Genomic DNA, 16,298 nt, shown 5'->3' on the forward strand with positions numbered 1-16,298 from the left:
CGTTAGTACATATATTATCAAGGATAATAATAATTGTATTATTATTGGTACATATGCAGAACTATTTCTGTCCAGTTACACCAAAGAAGTCGCACTACTTGGAGATGACACTGGGCAGGTTACTTTCTTGGCCATGGAAAGGGCTACAGATTAGAAACAACATGTCCCCAAATCAATCATTTGAGCAGATTATGGAGCAGATCTGCCTGCAAGCTTTAGGATGGGCTGTACACATTAAGTTTGACCATGACGTTTGGATAGTCATTTTCACTCGTCGCACAAATCATACAAAAAGGTAGGTAAACCCAAGAATATAATAAAAAATAAACATTAGAAAGCTAAGAAACAGGGTTTTTAAACGGTGTGTAGTTTATTTATATTTAAAAAGTAATACGTAGTGCTTTATTGCAAAAAATAACTTTTTTTCTTTTCTGTCCAATGTTCAACGACGTCCAAAATATCCCCAGATTACTGTGCATGTAATTTATTTAAGCACACAGATGTGATCAGTTTATATCAACCCAATATCATTGATATCATTGGTTCACATTTGTGTTAAATATCAGACAGCAACTCTCAAATAATAAGGCAGGCGGGGGAAATAATACAATTTGTTTCCGCCTATCCACACTATATTTAAATAATATACCTATTTCAATAAATCCGCTTTTGAAACAAATGCATAACATCGGTAAAATTGGTATTTCCCTGCATTAAAAGTGGATAGGTTTACACACGTGCATAATTGCATCCTTGTTTTTAAATCCTCCAATCTATGTTCCTATATTAGTCTGAGTGGCTGTAGCAATACCCAAACCTCCATCTGGGAGGATTATATCCGATTTATCTTCTTAACAAACATTGTCTTCAACAGCCGACCGCTTTCATCGACAAAATAAATAAAAAGCCCAAAGGAGATAGCACAACAAGTTTTAGAAATATCATCTCCCGCGTAGTGCTTTGGAAGTGGAGGTGTGTTAAATTGGTAGATAGTTCGCGATTTTAGAAAAATAAGTGGGTGTTCTCTGTTTTGTGGATGAAAATTGTCAATGTTGCGCTGCCCGTCTCACAGATCTTTAGTAGATTGTAATCCCATTAAACGGTCAGTCTCAGCCCCTCTCCATGCAGTGAAGAAACCCTGTCTGCTTCCTACGAGATTCAATCTGGGATAACTTTGAATACAGTGGAAGGGGACTTGCGATTTTCCTGTTTTCAGACTCGAATTCAATAACTATAGAGTGTGAATTTATTTTTGCCTATAAAACATGGATTTGCTCAGGAAGGACTTGAGTTTGTTAATTCTAATTCTGACTTTTTTCGTCGCACAGACTTTTTGCTTGCGAAGAACTACTGCAAGGAAACAAGGTAAGGGACACGTTTCTTATTTAATGAAAAAATGAAAAAAAAAAAAAGGTTCATGCTAATTGCACTATAAATATGCAGCAACCAATGCATACATTACCATAAATAGGACACGGAGTAGTACAATATAACCCCCCAGTTCCACAATCAAACAAGCAGTATCCTATTAACATGATGACATGCGGTTTTAAGAGAGTAACATGGCATCTAGCAAGTAAAATAAGACCAGAACAGGACGATGTCCAGGGCCAGTTATAGCATCCTTGTTTTAGTAGTCTATTGTTGGGTGTGAGAACTTTTCATTTTGAATAGGTTTTTTTAACACACAAACATGAAGTACATACATACACATATACATATATAATATATATATATATATATAAGATATATATATATATATATATATATATATAATATATATATATATAATCAATTATATGACACGGACTCTGCCTAATATCACGAATAAAATCTTATTTTATTTAAAATAAACTACATTTTATTTGACTGATACTGATCCTATGCCTATACCCAATGGGTTAATGTTACATGTAAACGGCGTTAATTCCATATATATATATATATATATATATATATATATATTATATATAATATATATATATAGTACTAAATTAACGCTGGCAGTATGCCAAATGACGAAACGGCAGATAACGATGCAGAATAGCTAAATAATAAAACACAATCGTGCATGTAAACTGCCCATTTCATTATCTGTTGTATGTGTTATTTTAAAAATACATTACAGCAAATGACAGGTGTTATGGGAGGACAAGGGCAGATGTTTCTATGAAAAGAATGTTGCAAATAATTATTTTGTACAGTTTAGTTGTTGAAAACGTTTGTTTTTTAAGATTTCAGTTGAGTTCTGGTCACCTCGCTACAAAAAGGATGTTGCTGCTCTAGAAAGAGTGCAAAGAAGAGAGACCAGAATTATTCCTGGTTTAAAGTCATGCCATATGCTGACAGATTAAAATAATTTAATTTATTCAGTCTTGAACAAAGAAGAGTACACAGCGATCTGATTCAAGCGTTCAAAATTCTAATAGGCATTGACAATGTCGACCCAGGGGCAAGGGTGCTGGAACTAGGGGTGCTGGGGGTGTGGCAGCACCCCCTGGCTTTGCATGGTTTCCATCATCTACAGGGGTTACAGTTTTGTTCAATGGCTTTCAGCACCCCCACTTTAAAAATTGTTCTAGTGCCACTGCCCAGGGGACTTTTTCGACCTGAAAAATGAAACAAGGACCAGGGGTCATAAATGGAGATTCGATAAAGGGGCATTCAGAACATTAGGTCACTTTTTTACACAGAGAATTGTAGGAGTCTGGAACCAACTCCCCAGTTTTGTTGTTGAAGCCAACATCCTGGGATCCTTCAAGAAGCTGCTTGATGAGATTCTGTGATCAATAAACAACTAACAACCAATCGAGCAAGACAGGCATCATCTCGTTTATAAACTTTCTTATGTTCTTATGTTAACATACCTTGCAGAGTAATTACGTGGTTTATGTTACCTGGTCAGCATAGATCACTTGTTCTCTGCTTGAACCTTTTCTAAAACAATTGACAGCTGAGCACGCTCCTCATGCAGTCCTGATCATGTCTGAGCACACACTGCATTTACTCACAGAGGAGGTACATTATTCTTTTTTTCCCTAAACCGTTTGATATATAAATGAAAAAATATGATTTCTGGCACTAGATCATACTTGAAACCGCAACTGAAAGGTCAGTATGTTGGAGATTCAATAAAAGCAGCGCACCTTGAGTAATGAGATCTGACTGTGAGGGCCCCTGGGTCGGGTGTAAGTTGATGTTTCCTTTGTGGCCTGGCAAAATCAAGCTACATAGTGCTGGCAAGAAATCGAATTTGGTAACTATAAAGGAGGCATCTTAAACTGAATGATACCACAGTGTACATTTATGGCATAGTGATTAAAGTTGTAAGTTGTTTAATATGTAGGCAATGGTTTTGCCTATAGTAGAATAGTTTATAGGAAATGCGTGGGCAAATCTGTTTGAAAGGGTATTAAAATAGTTGTAATGGTATAAAATTAGCAGGCTACTGAGAACAACTACAGCTACTGTATGTATTTTTGGAGTTTTAAGCCCTGATAACTAAATAATATGACACGAGCTGTAATTGTGAAAGCCAAATGACTTCTGATTGAGTAGTTTGTTGTTGTAGCCCAGCACAAGTCCAAAAAGAGAAAACATAGTTTGATATAGAATGTGCAAGTGAAGTGATTTAAAATAACCAGCACCAACTGAACAATTGCTTGGCTATGGCTCATGATGCTGGCACTGTAAGCACACAGCTCAATCCTTAATTGCAGGCAAGATTACAAAAGTAGAATACAAACTCCTGACACGCTCAACTGATGTAAAAAAAACAGAACCCCACAAATTAGCACATTTGTTTCCTACTGGTATCATACCGGTATTTAAAAACAAATAATATGGTCCCATTAAGGTTCAGTAGACTACTTCTTATGGATACAAGCTTTTTATTATGCATTAAATGGGTGTCCATTTGTATAATTCCTATGCATTTAAAAAGGACTGGAGAGGGGTCAATTCTTTGTAGGCTGTTTGATTATAGCTCTTTGCTAAAATCTAAAGCATATTTGGATTCTAACCACTGTGTTTTTGGTAACCTTTAGGCATTTTATGAGTGCATCTGCTAGGCCTAAACACACTTATCCTGCAGGTTGAGTGCTATTCAGCTTCACCTCTGCAAGACCCTCTGTGCTTAATAAAAACTTTCTGCTACATAATCAAAGTGTGTGAAACGCATTGAGGAACTAAGAAATCACATTTATGAATTAAACTCATTTATATCTTAATGTGTCTTTGTCTTAATGTGTGACTTCTAGCAGTTGAGTTCTTTAGATTTAGGGCCGCTTCACCTATGGTTCGTTTCCAAGTTTGTTACAGATCCAAGTATAGTAGTGTTTGTTTACTGGTGTATGTGAAAACGTGCAGAACAACTGGGTCACATCAGACTTTGCACCAAATCAATCAGGTTGACAAAGTTGGGGAGACTTGTGTCAGTTTGCCTGGGATGTAAAGGCAGTAGCATTGTCATGCCTTTTGACCTTTGTGACACATGGAAACTCTTGTTCTGGACTCCTTTGCTTTCACTATAGCAGTTGACATGTGGTGGCGACATGGTTTCAAGAGGAATGGCATCTGGTGGAACTTGGGTTGCCATCCATTCCATGTTTTAAGGTCTGTTTGTTATTGAAAAAAAATCGTGATCCACTTGATTTTGTTTGTAGGCAAGCAGTACAGCCTTACGTTGATCCATTTGTAAAGGATACAGATTCATATCGAAAAACAAAGTTAGAAAATTAATGTTTATGGTTTTCTAATGCGATGGCAAGTACAGGACTTGGTATTAGTTATCTCTAAGGTTATCCCTTTTGAGTCTCTCTTTAGCAGAGATTACCTCCAAACTGAAGGATTGCCACCTTAAACCACCCCTCTCTACTTAGACAGTGGACTGCTTGTAATGTCAAGAATCTTTAAAGGGGGAAGCGCGGGGTTTCACTGATGTGGTTTGACATGCTTCACAGGTGTTTCCTATTTTAGACCACCAGAAGTAGCAAACCCAGGCAGTAAGTTTGCATGCACTTAGTTTGCCTCATAGGAGTATGAGGAATATAGGCTTAATATATATATTATATAATATATATAATATATAATATATAATATATATATATATAATATATATATATATAATATATACAGCGTAATGCTTTTACCTGGAATGTGGAATATGCCATTCCTCTAGAGTCACCTATTTAAATGAGAGATTAGGGGGAGGTTGTACATTTTTGCAAATCATTATTATTATTATTACAGATTGAGCACCACAGTACCTTGTTGTCAGCAGGTGCTGCTGTGTTACTACTCGTCTCGCAGAAACACTAACAGAGATGTTCACTGATGCCTAGTGCCCAGTAAAGGCTGTTTAAGTGGTGGCATTAAGTTGTTTTTTTTTTTCTCTGCTAGTCTTAAAATGCCAAATACATTGTCAGGTAGTGCAGATTGTGATAGCATTGCTTTGTGAGCTGGGCTTCTGTTGATTAGGCAATGAGATAAAACTGCCAGGACACAATTCATTGAGGTGCTGAGCAGCTGTCAAGTAATTTTCTGGTCACTTCAGACTTGGTCAGACTTTAAAGACACCCCTTAGTAGGAGAGCATATGGTGATACCCAGCCCTAATCAGATTTGTCAATAAAACGTTGGTGCTAATTTATAGTTTCAGGTACACTGCTTTTAATAATATATTATTATCCTGATTTTCACTAAAGTATCAAAAGGTGAAGGCTAAGGTCAAATTAAGTTGGTCATATTGTAAAAAAGGAACACAACACATCAGTGCCAATAAACACATAGGCCATGACTGCAGTGCATTAACTGATATGCAGATTATTTATGAATAGCAGTTCACTAATAAAGTGAATGCATTCATTAAATGAAATGGCCATCCTCATAAGAATTTAACAGCAGCATTTTATATTACCACAGTAGACTTTTACACTATTTCAAAGTCAGCAACACCCAAGTCTAGTATAAGGTGCTTGCTTGGTCAACATATGGTTTTAATTTCTGAAGCAGCATTTATGGTTGGTGCTGATTGAATTTGGCCAAAACAGAAAACCTTGACTAATAACTGATCTCTAATGCTAAGGGGTAATGGAAGATTGCCACTAAGTTAATCAGATGTTAAACATCTGTTTTGTTGGCTAGAGCATGGCTTAGACTCCAGAGTGATTACTATACTCAATGATTCACTTATTTGCATTCACAACCAAGCCTATATTCCAGTTACAGTACATGCTGGAGTAGTCAAACTTGCTTTCAGGGCAAGTAACACCAAGAGCTTCAGTCCTAACAGCTTAGAAACCTAAAAAACAAGGTTGTGACATATGTAAGATATTGTAGGCTCATTCAATTTTTGTTACCGTTTTATGATCCTTAGTGGCCTTGTCCTTGGAGCTCAATAGCCGCCCCTATACGTTGGCCAAACTATGATGTAATGTATATTGATTGATGATAGCTTAGTGCCAGCGGGCAGGACAAGTGGCACTCTGGGCCACCTTCCCCCAGGACAAGACACACTGTAGGGTGGAGGCAGGGGAGGAGGCGGGCCAAACAACGAAACGACAAGGAGGCGTAGACTAGAGGGCTATTTATGGGAACAGTGTGATTACGTATGTGGATTCCCCTTTTAGAAACACAACATCATTTCCAAGAGAAAATAAGTGGCTAAGTCTTGGTCATGATAATATCAATTCTGTTTTCTAGCCAAAGTAAGACTAAATCAGATTTTGCTTTTATGTAACATTTAGGTTTTATATAATTGTCACTATTTCTATCTCTTATCTATCTATCTATATATATATATATATATATATATATATATATATATATATATATATATATATATATATATATATATAATTTTTTTTTTTTTCGGGCCAAACAGTTAGCTTCAGTTACTGTTTAAAATGTGAAACTGTGCCATATAATTTGAAATGACACCATATGGTGTACAGCCACAGTGTTTTTTAGATGAATGATTTTTTTAAAAATGAGTGTCCGCAGGTGGAAGTTTCCCACAGAACCCTCAGTACCGTCGCAACTGAAGCCACTTGCCACCTTGAGTCATCAACATATTGGAAATAAGTGGCTGAAACAATAAACTTAGAACTGAAGGGCCATGCTGTCAACTGAGGTACTGAGGGCAGAATATTCTGCATTACTGTGACATAAGGTGAAAATAAATAAATGGAAACATTATAATTATAATACAAGTTGGGGTATCCACAATAGTCAGTGAAAAAAAAAAAGACAGTTATCTTTGACAGTTATTGAAAAATACATGCCCGAGTTAATTAATTCTATCAAAAATACCGTTTCCTACATATACAGCTATGGACAAAAGTTTTGCATCACTTAGCATTTTAGGATTGAGACATCATTAAAAAAAAAATACATCTTTTATTTAACATCATGTAATCAAAGAAACTACAAAATGATATCACAAAAGTCTACCGGAAGCCACAACAGTAGTACAGTGTTTCTTGCTGGTTTTGGAAATGTCACATTTTTCAATTTTTGCTGTTTTTTTCGTGAAGTATATGTATGAACGAGAGGAGGCCATTCAGCCCACCAATGCTCATCTGGTTTCTAGTAGCTGATTGATCTAGAAACCTTGCCGTCAGGCTTTAAAGAATCCCAATGATTCAGAATCAACAACATGGCTACCCATCCCATGCCTTTACCAATCCCTATGTGAAGAAGTGTCTCCTAACCTATGTCCTAAGTCTATCTCCACTTAATTTCTAAACTGTGTCCTCTGGTCTAGTCAAACACATGCCATCATATAAAAATTGAATATGCTTAAAACTTGATTTCTTTTAAAATTTTACATACATAAGTTTTTATTTTCTTGGCCAGTCAGTGTAATTTAACTTGCCTGTTGTATCTAAATTTAGATTATTACATAAGGAGAGGGCTGTCATTATAAGTTATTCTTTTTGATATTTGTGATTCTCAATGGCTTTATCAGTCCAGAAAGACTGCATGTATGTACATAGCCTAGACATGCATAATCCATTAGCAGGGTTCTCCCCAGGAATTCTGTACAGCTGGGTGGCAGAACATTATAGCCGGGAGCACTTTTAACGGAAAAATAAACTTGCCTTACCTTAAATATATAATATGACAAAAAAATTGAATAATATGTTGTCTTTCGTTGACTGTATCTGGCTGCTGTTTTTTATGTTCTGCATTTTCTTTTTCATGTCTCTTTTATTCTGGTAAATTACATTGCTTATTTATACACTCTACGATTTGACTGGGGAAAGATAACGTAGGGTTATTGGAGTTTACACAAAAAAACGGTAACCTTTTCACTTCCTTTTTAGCTTAATTATTGAGCTTATTGCTTCATTTAAATTGTTTTATTTATGTTACGTTTTCAGGTATATTTTTGTTTTTCTCTGTTCTACATTTTTTTACTGCAACTGTTCATTTTAACCATTTTTTTTTTTTTAACACAACATCACTCACACATGTTTGGTCACTATCATAACTGTTGCATGAAACTGGAGTATAATAACCCAACACCTCTGCACTTAAGCATTTGTATGTCAGTTGACAAGACCTGGCTGAAAAGGCCTGGGGTAAACCCTGCATAGATAAAGTCACCTGTATGCAATGGTATGACAGCACTTTCAATGAAGAGGTAAACGCTGGTCCATCTTTGCTATTCTTTTCATGGAATTAAGTTCTTTTCCACACCCCAGCTAATACTGCTTTTGTTTCTCTGATGCAGACAGGCTGAGCCCTCCACTGGACATACAGCTCGACTCCCTGAACTGCACAGCCTTCAGTGCACGATGGAGAATGCCCAGGCGGCATGTCAGCACCATCACCGGATACACGGTAAGGCAACGACAAGCTTGGCTTTGTTAGCTCAAGAGAGAGGCAAAGTTCAGGTAAAGTGTGGTTTCAGGAGAAAAGTAAACAAGGCCTTAAATTGGACACTGGGAACAATGTATAGTTTCAAAATAAGCATAATGATGGAGTTTTGGATTAACAACTGTGGGAATTGAGAGGTGGGAAGTAAATATTGTTTGAGCAATTCCAAATTTTAATAAGACCTTAATTCTGCACACATATTGTGCCTATACTGTTTATTATGGCTAAGTAAGTACATAATAACGTCTGGAATGGATCAGCTGCTATACAATAGGGGCAGTTTATCCATTGTACTATGTGTACTTTTTGGCAACAGTAACAAGCTTACTTAAAAAAATTTCTACATTTCTGGAATATTTTTTTCAGAGGCACACATTGTCCATTGCTGTTGTCTCTTCAGTGTCAGGTTGAATCATTTATTTATACTTTCTTTGCTCATTATGGATGCTAACATTTCTGAATTTTCATGGTTAACTTGCAACAATGCTGAGAGGAATAAAAGGGTAACAAACAGTATAGCACAGAATTTAAAAAAAATGGTTCTATTACATTATAACAAGATGAATTGAATAGACTGTGAATCTATCAGTCAGTTATGGGGACTGACAGGGAGTGTTGCTGGAACGTCTCAAAGAGAAATGAGTAATAAAATGTCATCCAAAATAAATTCTTGCAAAGATGAAACATTAAGGACACCAAGCAGAAATGTGATGGCAGGTTCTAATTCAGAATTGCAGAGAAGCGTACAGTGCTGTAGACCAGCGACCACAATGCAAAAACAGCTGGCCTGTTTTACATTTATGGCTATAGAGCTTTTACCCTTGTTTCATCTCACACAACTCGGCATGTCGCATGTACACTGTGCTGGAACATCAGTTAGTATATTGTATACAATTCTTGCACCCAGTTTCACACAGACTATTTATGTTTATGTTTTGTAGTTCCAAAATACAACACTACAAGATTTGCAAATGTATGCCAAATTGCGCTTGACAGGGTTACAATTCCAGCAACTGTCTTGTGTAGTATTGTGATTTTACTCTGTACCTACTTGCACTGTTTTTTTTCAGGTATTTTACACAGAGATGAAGAACAACAGGCCAGTGGGACCAGCAGTGTTACATGATGTTCCTCTCAGTCTGGACATGCTCAGTACTGTTAGTATCTTTGATTTTCCTGCATGATAGATTGGCCCTAAAAAAACTAATGAGTCTTCCCTAAGCAACACAAATTATTAAGTTCACTATCAACTGTATACATTTGTACACATTAAATTAATCATTTTTCCTTAGCATTTTTTTTTACATTACATTATAAAATGGCAAGAAAAAAGTGGGAACATTCTCATTGGCTAACAGATGTTGCAAGCTGTGCAGATTTGTCACCATAGCAGCACAGTGTGGAACTTTTAGAACCATTCTGCCTGATGCACTTGATAACCAATTTAATTTGATAATGGTGGAGAGTGCCATTTTGTAATCACAATAACTCCAGAATGTTAAAATATGGTCCACAAGCCTCGGCTGTTTAACTGGCATTGCCTTGTGTTGAACAGCAGTCCTAGGTGTGCAGATATTGGACTGTATTTGAAAACTCTGTTACACAATGTGTTATTGCTTTTGCATAATATAGTATACAATTATATACTGTAATGATGTAAAGATTAACAATGACGTTATTTACGAAAGAGTATGACTCCAGTACTGTCATATTATTAAAAAAAGTGTTTCCACAATTGGCAAATAAAACATTTCCCAGTAGTTTAAAAGAGTTTTTAAAACCCTAAATGCCTTAACCCCCTTCCTGCCTGTAAGCTGCTGGCAAATGATCCTAACAAAGTAACTTGCTTTGCATTCTGTTTTGAAGGTGTTTAACATATATTGCATTTCTTTGTTTTGTTCAAAGGGGCAGTTTGGTGGACAAGCGAGCTTTGTAAGTAGTAGTGCAATGGTGTTAAGTGTATTATCTGTATTTTATGTGTTTTGCTATTACTCTATATTCTGTAATGAGCTGTCACCTGTAGTTGACTAGTATTAATATAAAGTCATGTTTGTCTACTCTGCTAATGTAGCATAACTATAAAGAATGCTGGGCTCTGAACTTCCAGTGCTCAGTAACACTGGTGTACCTTTCCAACTGTTCATTACAATAGGTATGAATCTTATGTGTCCCACCTTTTCTGCAGGAGGTTGTCCTTGGTAACTTAAAAGCTGCGACTCAGTACCGTGTCAGTGTGGGAGCATATGGTTCGGCAGGAGAAGGAAGGCCAAGCATGCCCAGAGATGTAAACACAGAATCGAACGGTAATCTAAAGGTCATCCCTAAAAAGATCTACAATGAAACCCATGAATATTGCATCACCTGACAACAGTTCTTAACATTTTTGTGTTTCCGCAACAATAGCCAGTTTTATCACTCGGATATTGTTGAACTTCCCTGATGAAGGTTGACAAACTTTTATAGCTGAAGTGAAGCATAGCAAATATCCAAGCATACTTGTATGTGTGGTGCTGAAAAAAAAATCTGGTTAGAAGTTTGTTCTTCTGGTGATTGTTGTTAAAATGCAAGTTGATGGAAATGGCTATATGCGTTATTGTTATAATGTTTTTTTTTCAGCCTAATCTTTCATGCATCTCTAGTAAATTTTCAATTCCATATTCACCCAAGGTCTGTCTACTAACATCATTGTCAATATATGTCTCTTGCATTTTGACAGAGAAATGCAAGCCGCCTCCACCCCCAACCAAGCCAGAGGTCCTCGCTGTGTCAGATACAGAGGTGGCGTTGTCATGGAAACAGGGAGCTAGTCCAGGCAGTGCACCTGTTCAGTACTACTTGGTGGAATACATCAGGTGAGTGCTCAGATTCTTTTACCCATCTTTGGTCATTAGAGGTTTTTCAACCTTTGGTCTCTCACTACACAGGCTTCTTGATTCACAGTGCTGTCAGGTTACGGCACGGGCAGAAGTAATCCCAGTCGGGTTGAGAGAAAGCAGATCTCCTTCTTCATATGCAGGGTCCCCAACCTTGACATAAACACATTATAGCCCATTTAAAACGAGTGCTGCATTAGACAGATATGTATACTCACTAAAATGCATTCTGCAGATGAGAGGACTTATTGTTGATGTGCAGCATGAAATGAATACCAGGGTTTAAAAACACTGGTGAAATAAAAATAGAGCCTCATTTACTTGCACCACTTCAATGACAAAATTAAACTAGACAGTTTTCCAAATTTGTTGTGGCTTGAATGTCAGTGGGTGGCAATGATTTAACAGCTAAAATTGTATATATATTTTGTTAAAAAATAGTCTACCAAGGCTGCACAACCCTTTCACAGCTATTATTAAAAATACTGCCGTTTCTCGTTTCATGTGTTGACTTGTTGCCTAGGCTGTTAAAACTACTTGACAGCCGCAAAACTCAATACTGTTGGTAGAACTTTTAGAAATACTTGCATTATTCTAATTAAAAAACAATGATCTGCTAAATTCAATTTGTGAAGGTAACTCACCACCATGGTATTTTCATTATATTCTGCGATTTCTGAAAAGTATACATTTGCCTGGTGTCTCTCAGATGAATAATTTGTTTTAAACCCCTTTTTCTTTATTATGTTGAAAAACATTACAACTCCTACCATTAGGTGCTATTGTTTAAGACTAAAACTTTGTCGCTATGTTTATACATGGGTTGATGTCTACACACAGCATAAGATGTAATGAAATTCTCACAAAACCTCCTATGTGATTTGTAATGTCATATACACACTTCCTGGAGGGAGTAGTCAAGAACGCAGTCCCATGCACTACTGGTTATAAATAAAACATACCAGCATAGTTTCATTAGATAGTGTGCAATGGTAAGAAATAATTAGACTCTTCTCCTTGTTTGGCAAATACAATTGAAGACTTCTGTGTGTGTCTGTGAGAGAGCGAGAGAGAGAGAGCGAGAGAGAGAGAGAGAGAGAGAGAGAGAGAGAGAGAGAGAGAGAGAACAATGTGAACCTTTGTGCTCTGGCTGTATTTTCAGTTAACATACCCTGCTGGCAATGTGGCCAACTGAAACCTTATGGGTTTTTCCACGAAGTAAAAAAAAAAAAAAAATCAATTTACTGTATGAAGACTTTTTTTTATGCTATTATGGGCTTCATTTTTGACAGCTCTAATGCCAATCCTTGCAGTTGTGTAGTGGTTACAAAGGTGTAACAAAAGCTTTGCAATCATTTTCTTCCCTCCAGCATTGAGTTTAAGGCCAGGGCCTACATGGCCAAAGCTGGTATCCAGGCTAAAAAAAGCAAATAAAAAATTGGTATACAAATTGGATTAGTACACTTGAGTACATTTAGTAAAGCAGTACATTTTCAAGCTGTCCTTGGACAGAAATTAGACACATGAGACGAAGGTCTATGGAACAAACTATATGTCTTCAAGCTGGCTTTGTACAGTATCTTGCTTACATTATGCATTTACCATAGTTTACCTGGTTGCCATGTTTAGTATTATGCTTTCCCATACCTTGCTTCTTTTTAATGCTTACCTCTGCTTTACCATGTTTTCAACATGCTTTATTACACTTTTTCTATGATTTTACTATGGTAAACTTTTATAAGGGTGAGGCCAAAAACTGGCCTTGAGGGCTGCAAAACTGACATTAAGTGCACTTATGGTGTTGTGACACAAAAAGTTTCTGTTGTACTAAGAAGGTAAGAAAATGTTTTAGTCTTACTTAACACCTTTAGGTAACTGATTACAACATTAGTATGCTTTTGTGGTATATTCTGTTAAATAACACAGCTTTCAAAGATAGCACTGGATCCTCAAATGGTTATTGGGCAGACTAATCCTTTGGAAAAACTGTACACCTGGTGAACAGAGTGATCATTTATGTTTCATTGGGGGAGTTTCCATGTGTGGCGATGAGCATTTGGGAGCTCGAGAAGATAACGGCCATTGAGAGGAATCGGGTAAATCTCATTTATTCGTGAGCATGATGTAAAACACGGAAAATCCATGCCTATTTCCACATGGAAACCTGCCAATCCAGACAGCCTTGGGAGCATATGTGGAAGGTGTCTGGCACAGATCTATATAATCCTACGTCTCTGCCGGTTTTCAATAGTTGGGTTGGATAGTTTCATTATATACCTCTGGGTTTTTGTTTTCTTTTCTTTAGTAGTGTGATAAATTAGCAATAATATTATTCACTACTAACGATATTGCTACCCCACCAATGGCCATTTGAAAAGCAATTTGAGCAAGAGCAGTAAAACATTATTAAACAAGCAGGCATGATGCGTTTACAAATCACAGCTTTAGTACGTGAGCTTAACACTGTGCTTTAGAGTTTCACTCAAACAAGATGTCACCTGACAACCACAGATTTCTAGGTGAGACACCTGTACCTGTTCTCTGTGGGTGGAAACCACATTTTCCAGAGCTGTCTGCGAAAACAGCACGACTAATTTGCATATCAACCTCCTCCTTTCCTCTTCATTTGCATGTGAAAAGAGGGTCTTCTCGAGTAAAATACATTGAGACCATGGAAACCCAAAATGTAGAGGGTCATTTTTCATTTGGCTTGAGCACAATGTCTCAAGAAAATTAGAACACACATGGAAACTCCCCCACTGTCATATTCTTTTAACATTGTGTGGTGGCATGACAGTGAGTGGTGTTGATGGAGTTTACAGTAAACTCGTAAGAGGATCGTTTTCAGTTCTTTTTAATGATGCTGGTAGGAGAACAGTTGCTCAGTTGCTGTAGATAGCCAGTCAAGCAGGCAGAAAGAAGTCTATTAAATCTGACAAATGGAATAAGACCTGCAGGCTGAAATGTAGCCTGCGTCTCCCTCCCTGGAAACCAAGTCCCCTGCAAAGAAGCGTGCAGACTTTGTAACTGCAAGTCCCTACAGTGTGCAGGAACACCATCTGTTTGCTACTCTCTGTACAGACCTTTGTGCGGTCCCTGCAGCTGCGAGCTAATATGACAGCTTGTATTCAGAAGTCCTATAATATGCTTTTTACCGTGTACTGCTGTGGCCAAAAGTTTAGCATAAAGTTTAGCCTAAAATATATATGTATGTTTAGCTAATTTTTATATCATGTTTTATCTTTTTTGTTAACACTTTTTCTGTAATAAGCAAGGAAACCTCATACTAAAATTACTTTTGAAAGTAAAATCATGCCCAATTACAACAAGCTTAGGGGAAAGCAAGATGCCTTATAAAAGTAAAGTAAAAACCTAGAAATGTGTGATAAAGCCTAGTAAAAGCATGGTAAAACATAGGTAAGCACTATTACACACAGAGAGGTATGGTAAAGTGTATTATAAAAAATGTATTATAAAAAAATTAAAAACTTGGCAAGCCATGCTAAACTATACTATAGCCATGGGAAATGCATGGGAAAAATGCAAAATTACAATGCAAAAATGCCAGACTTTTATAAGGGAGAGGAGGGGATGTTTTTCCATCTCCGGATTGCATTCAGCCTCTTCACATTAAAAATAGGGGCAGATAAAATGTCAGTGTATTAAAGACAACTGACTGCATGTGTATTTGTATCACGCGCTCTGCCAGTGACCACGATGCTGTGAGAAAGAATACTGCCAGTAAGCATGCTGCCATCAGGAGTAATGCAAACGCACATGCTGCTTATTTATTTTATTAACTATTCAATTTGGGAACCAAACCAAGTCAAATGTGTCCTCATTTTCAGCAGATGTTTATGTTAGTCCTTTTATGAGACACTTGATAAAGCCTGACTTTAATTTTAGTTTTCCTAAAGAGTTGTTTGAAGTAGTTCCTTCGTCACGACCAGTTTCACCCCTCTGATGTGTAATAGCTGTTGCCATTGATAGGGGTATCTTCTGTATTACCATTTCACAACAGAAAATTACAGCAGGGAACTTGTACAGTAAAGCATGGTCGACTTTAACCTTTGTAATCCTGTACAGTCTAGCTTAAAACACTTTTAAGATGTACTTTAATTTGGCTTAAAAAAGGTTTAATACAACCATACATACCAGGGATCTGTGCAAGGCAGCAGCCCTCAAGAGTACACTATTAAATGTATACAGCTAATGAATTCATTTCATAAGTAGTACATGTTGCTCACTTCCATTTCATTTCACTGTTCGGGGTGTAAAAAAAAATAGCACTTTTTTGTGACAAAGATCGAATGATTCTTGGTGTTAGATCTCCTTCCCGACCTCTGTGGGTGCTGAGTAAAGGGAAAAGAGTACAGTCGACAGTTCATTCCCAGGGTTAGGTGGAAGTAGGCCATCTAGAGAAGGGACTGAGCTACGGTACACTAAATCATTGACCCGGAAGGTTAAAGGTGTGGTATCCACGGATTGGAGGAGCGGGTACGCTCGTTAACCAAGAGGTCATAGTTGACGGTATATAAAGGGG

General features: G+C 37.1%; 1 protein-coding gene across 1 annotated transcript in view; it reads left to right on the forward strand.

Moving 5' to 3' along the window:
- Window positions 1-1,151: 1,151 nt before the first annotated feature.
- LOC121304922 (pikachurin-like) overlaps window positions 1,152-16,298 on the forward strand; it is a 60,548-nt gene continuing 45,401 nt past the window's right edge. The window contains exons 1-6 of the mRNA XM_041236358.1: window positions 1,152-1,365; window positions 8,737-8,846; window positions 9,953-10,039; window positions 10,788-10,814; window positions 11,068-11,185; window positions 11,599-11,734. Coding sequence (XP_041092292.1) covers window positions 1,266-1,365; window positions 8,737-8,846; window positions 9,953-10,039; window positions 10,788-10,814; window positions 11,068-11,185; window positions 11,599-11,734 — 578 coding nt within the window. The 5' untranslated portion in view covers window positions 1,152-1,265. The remainder of the gene's footprint in view (window positions 1,366-8,736; window positions 8,847-9,952; window positions 10,040-10,787; window positions 10,815-11,067; window positions 11,186-11,598; window positions 11,735-16,298) is intronic.

This window comes from Polyodon spathula, chromosome 2, assembly GCF_017654505.1.
Source record: "Polyodon spathula isolate WHYD16114869_AA chromosome 2, ASM1765450v1, whole genome shotgun sequence".
In the NCBI taxonomy this organism is placed as follows: Eukaryota; Metazoa; Chordata; class Actinopteri; order Acipenseriformes; family Polyodontidae; genus Polyodon; species Polyodon spathula.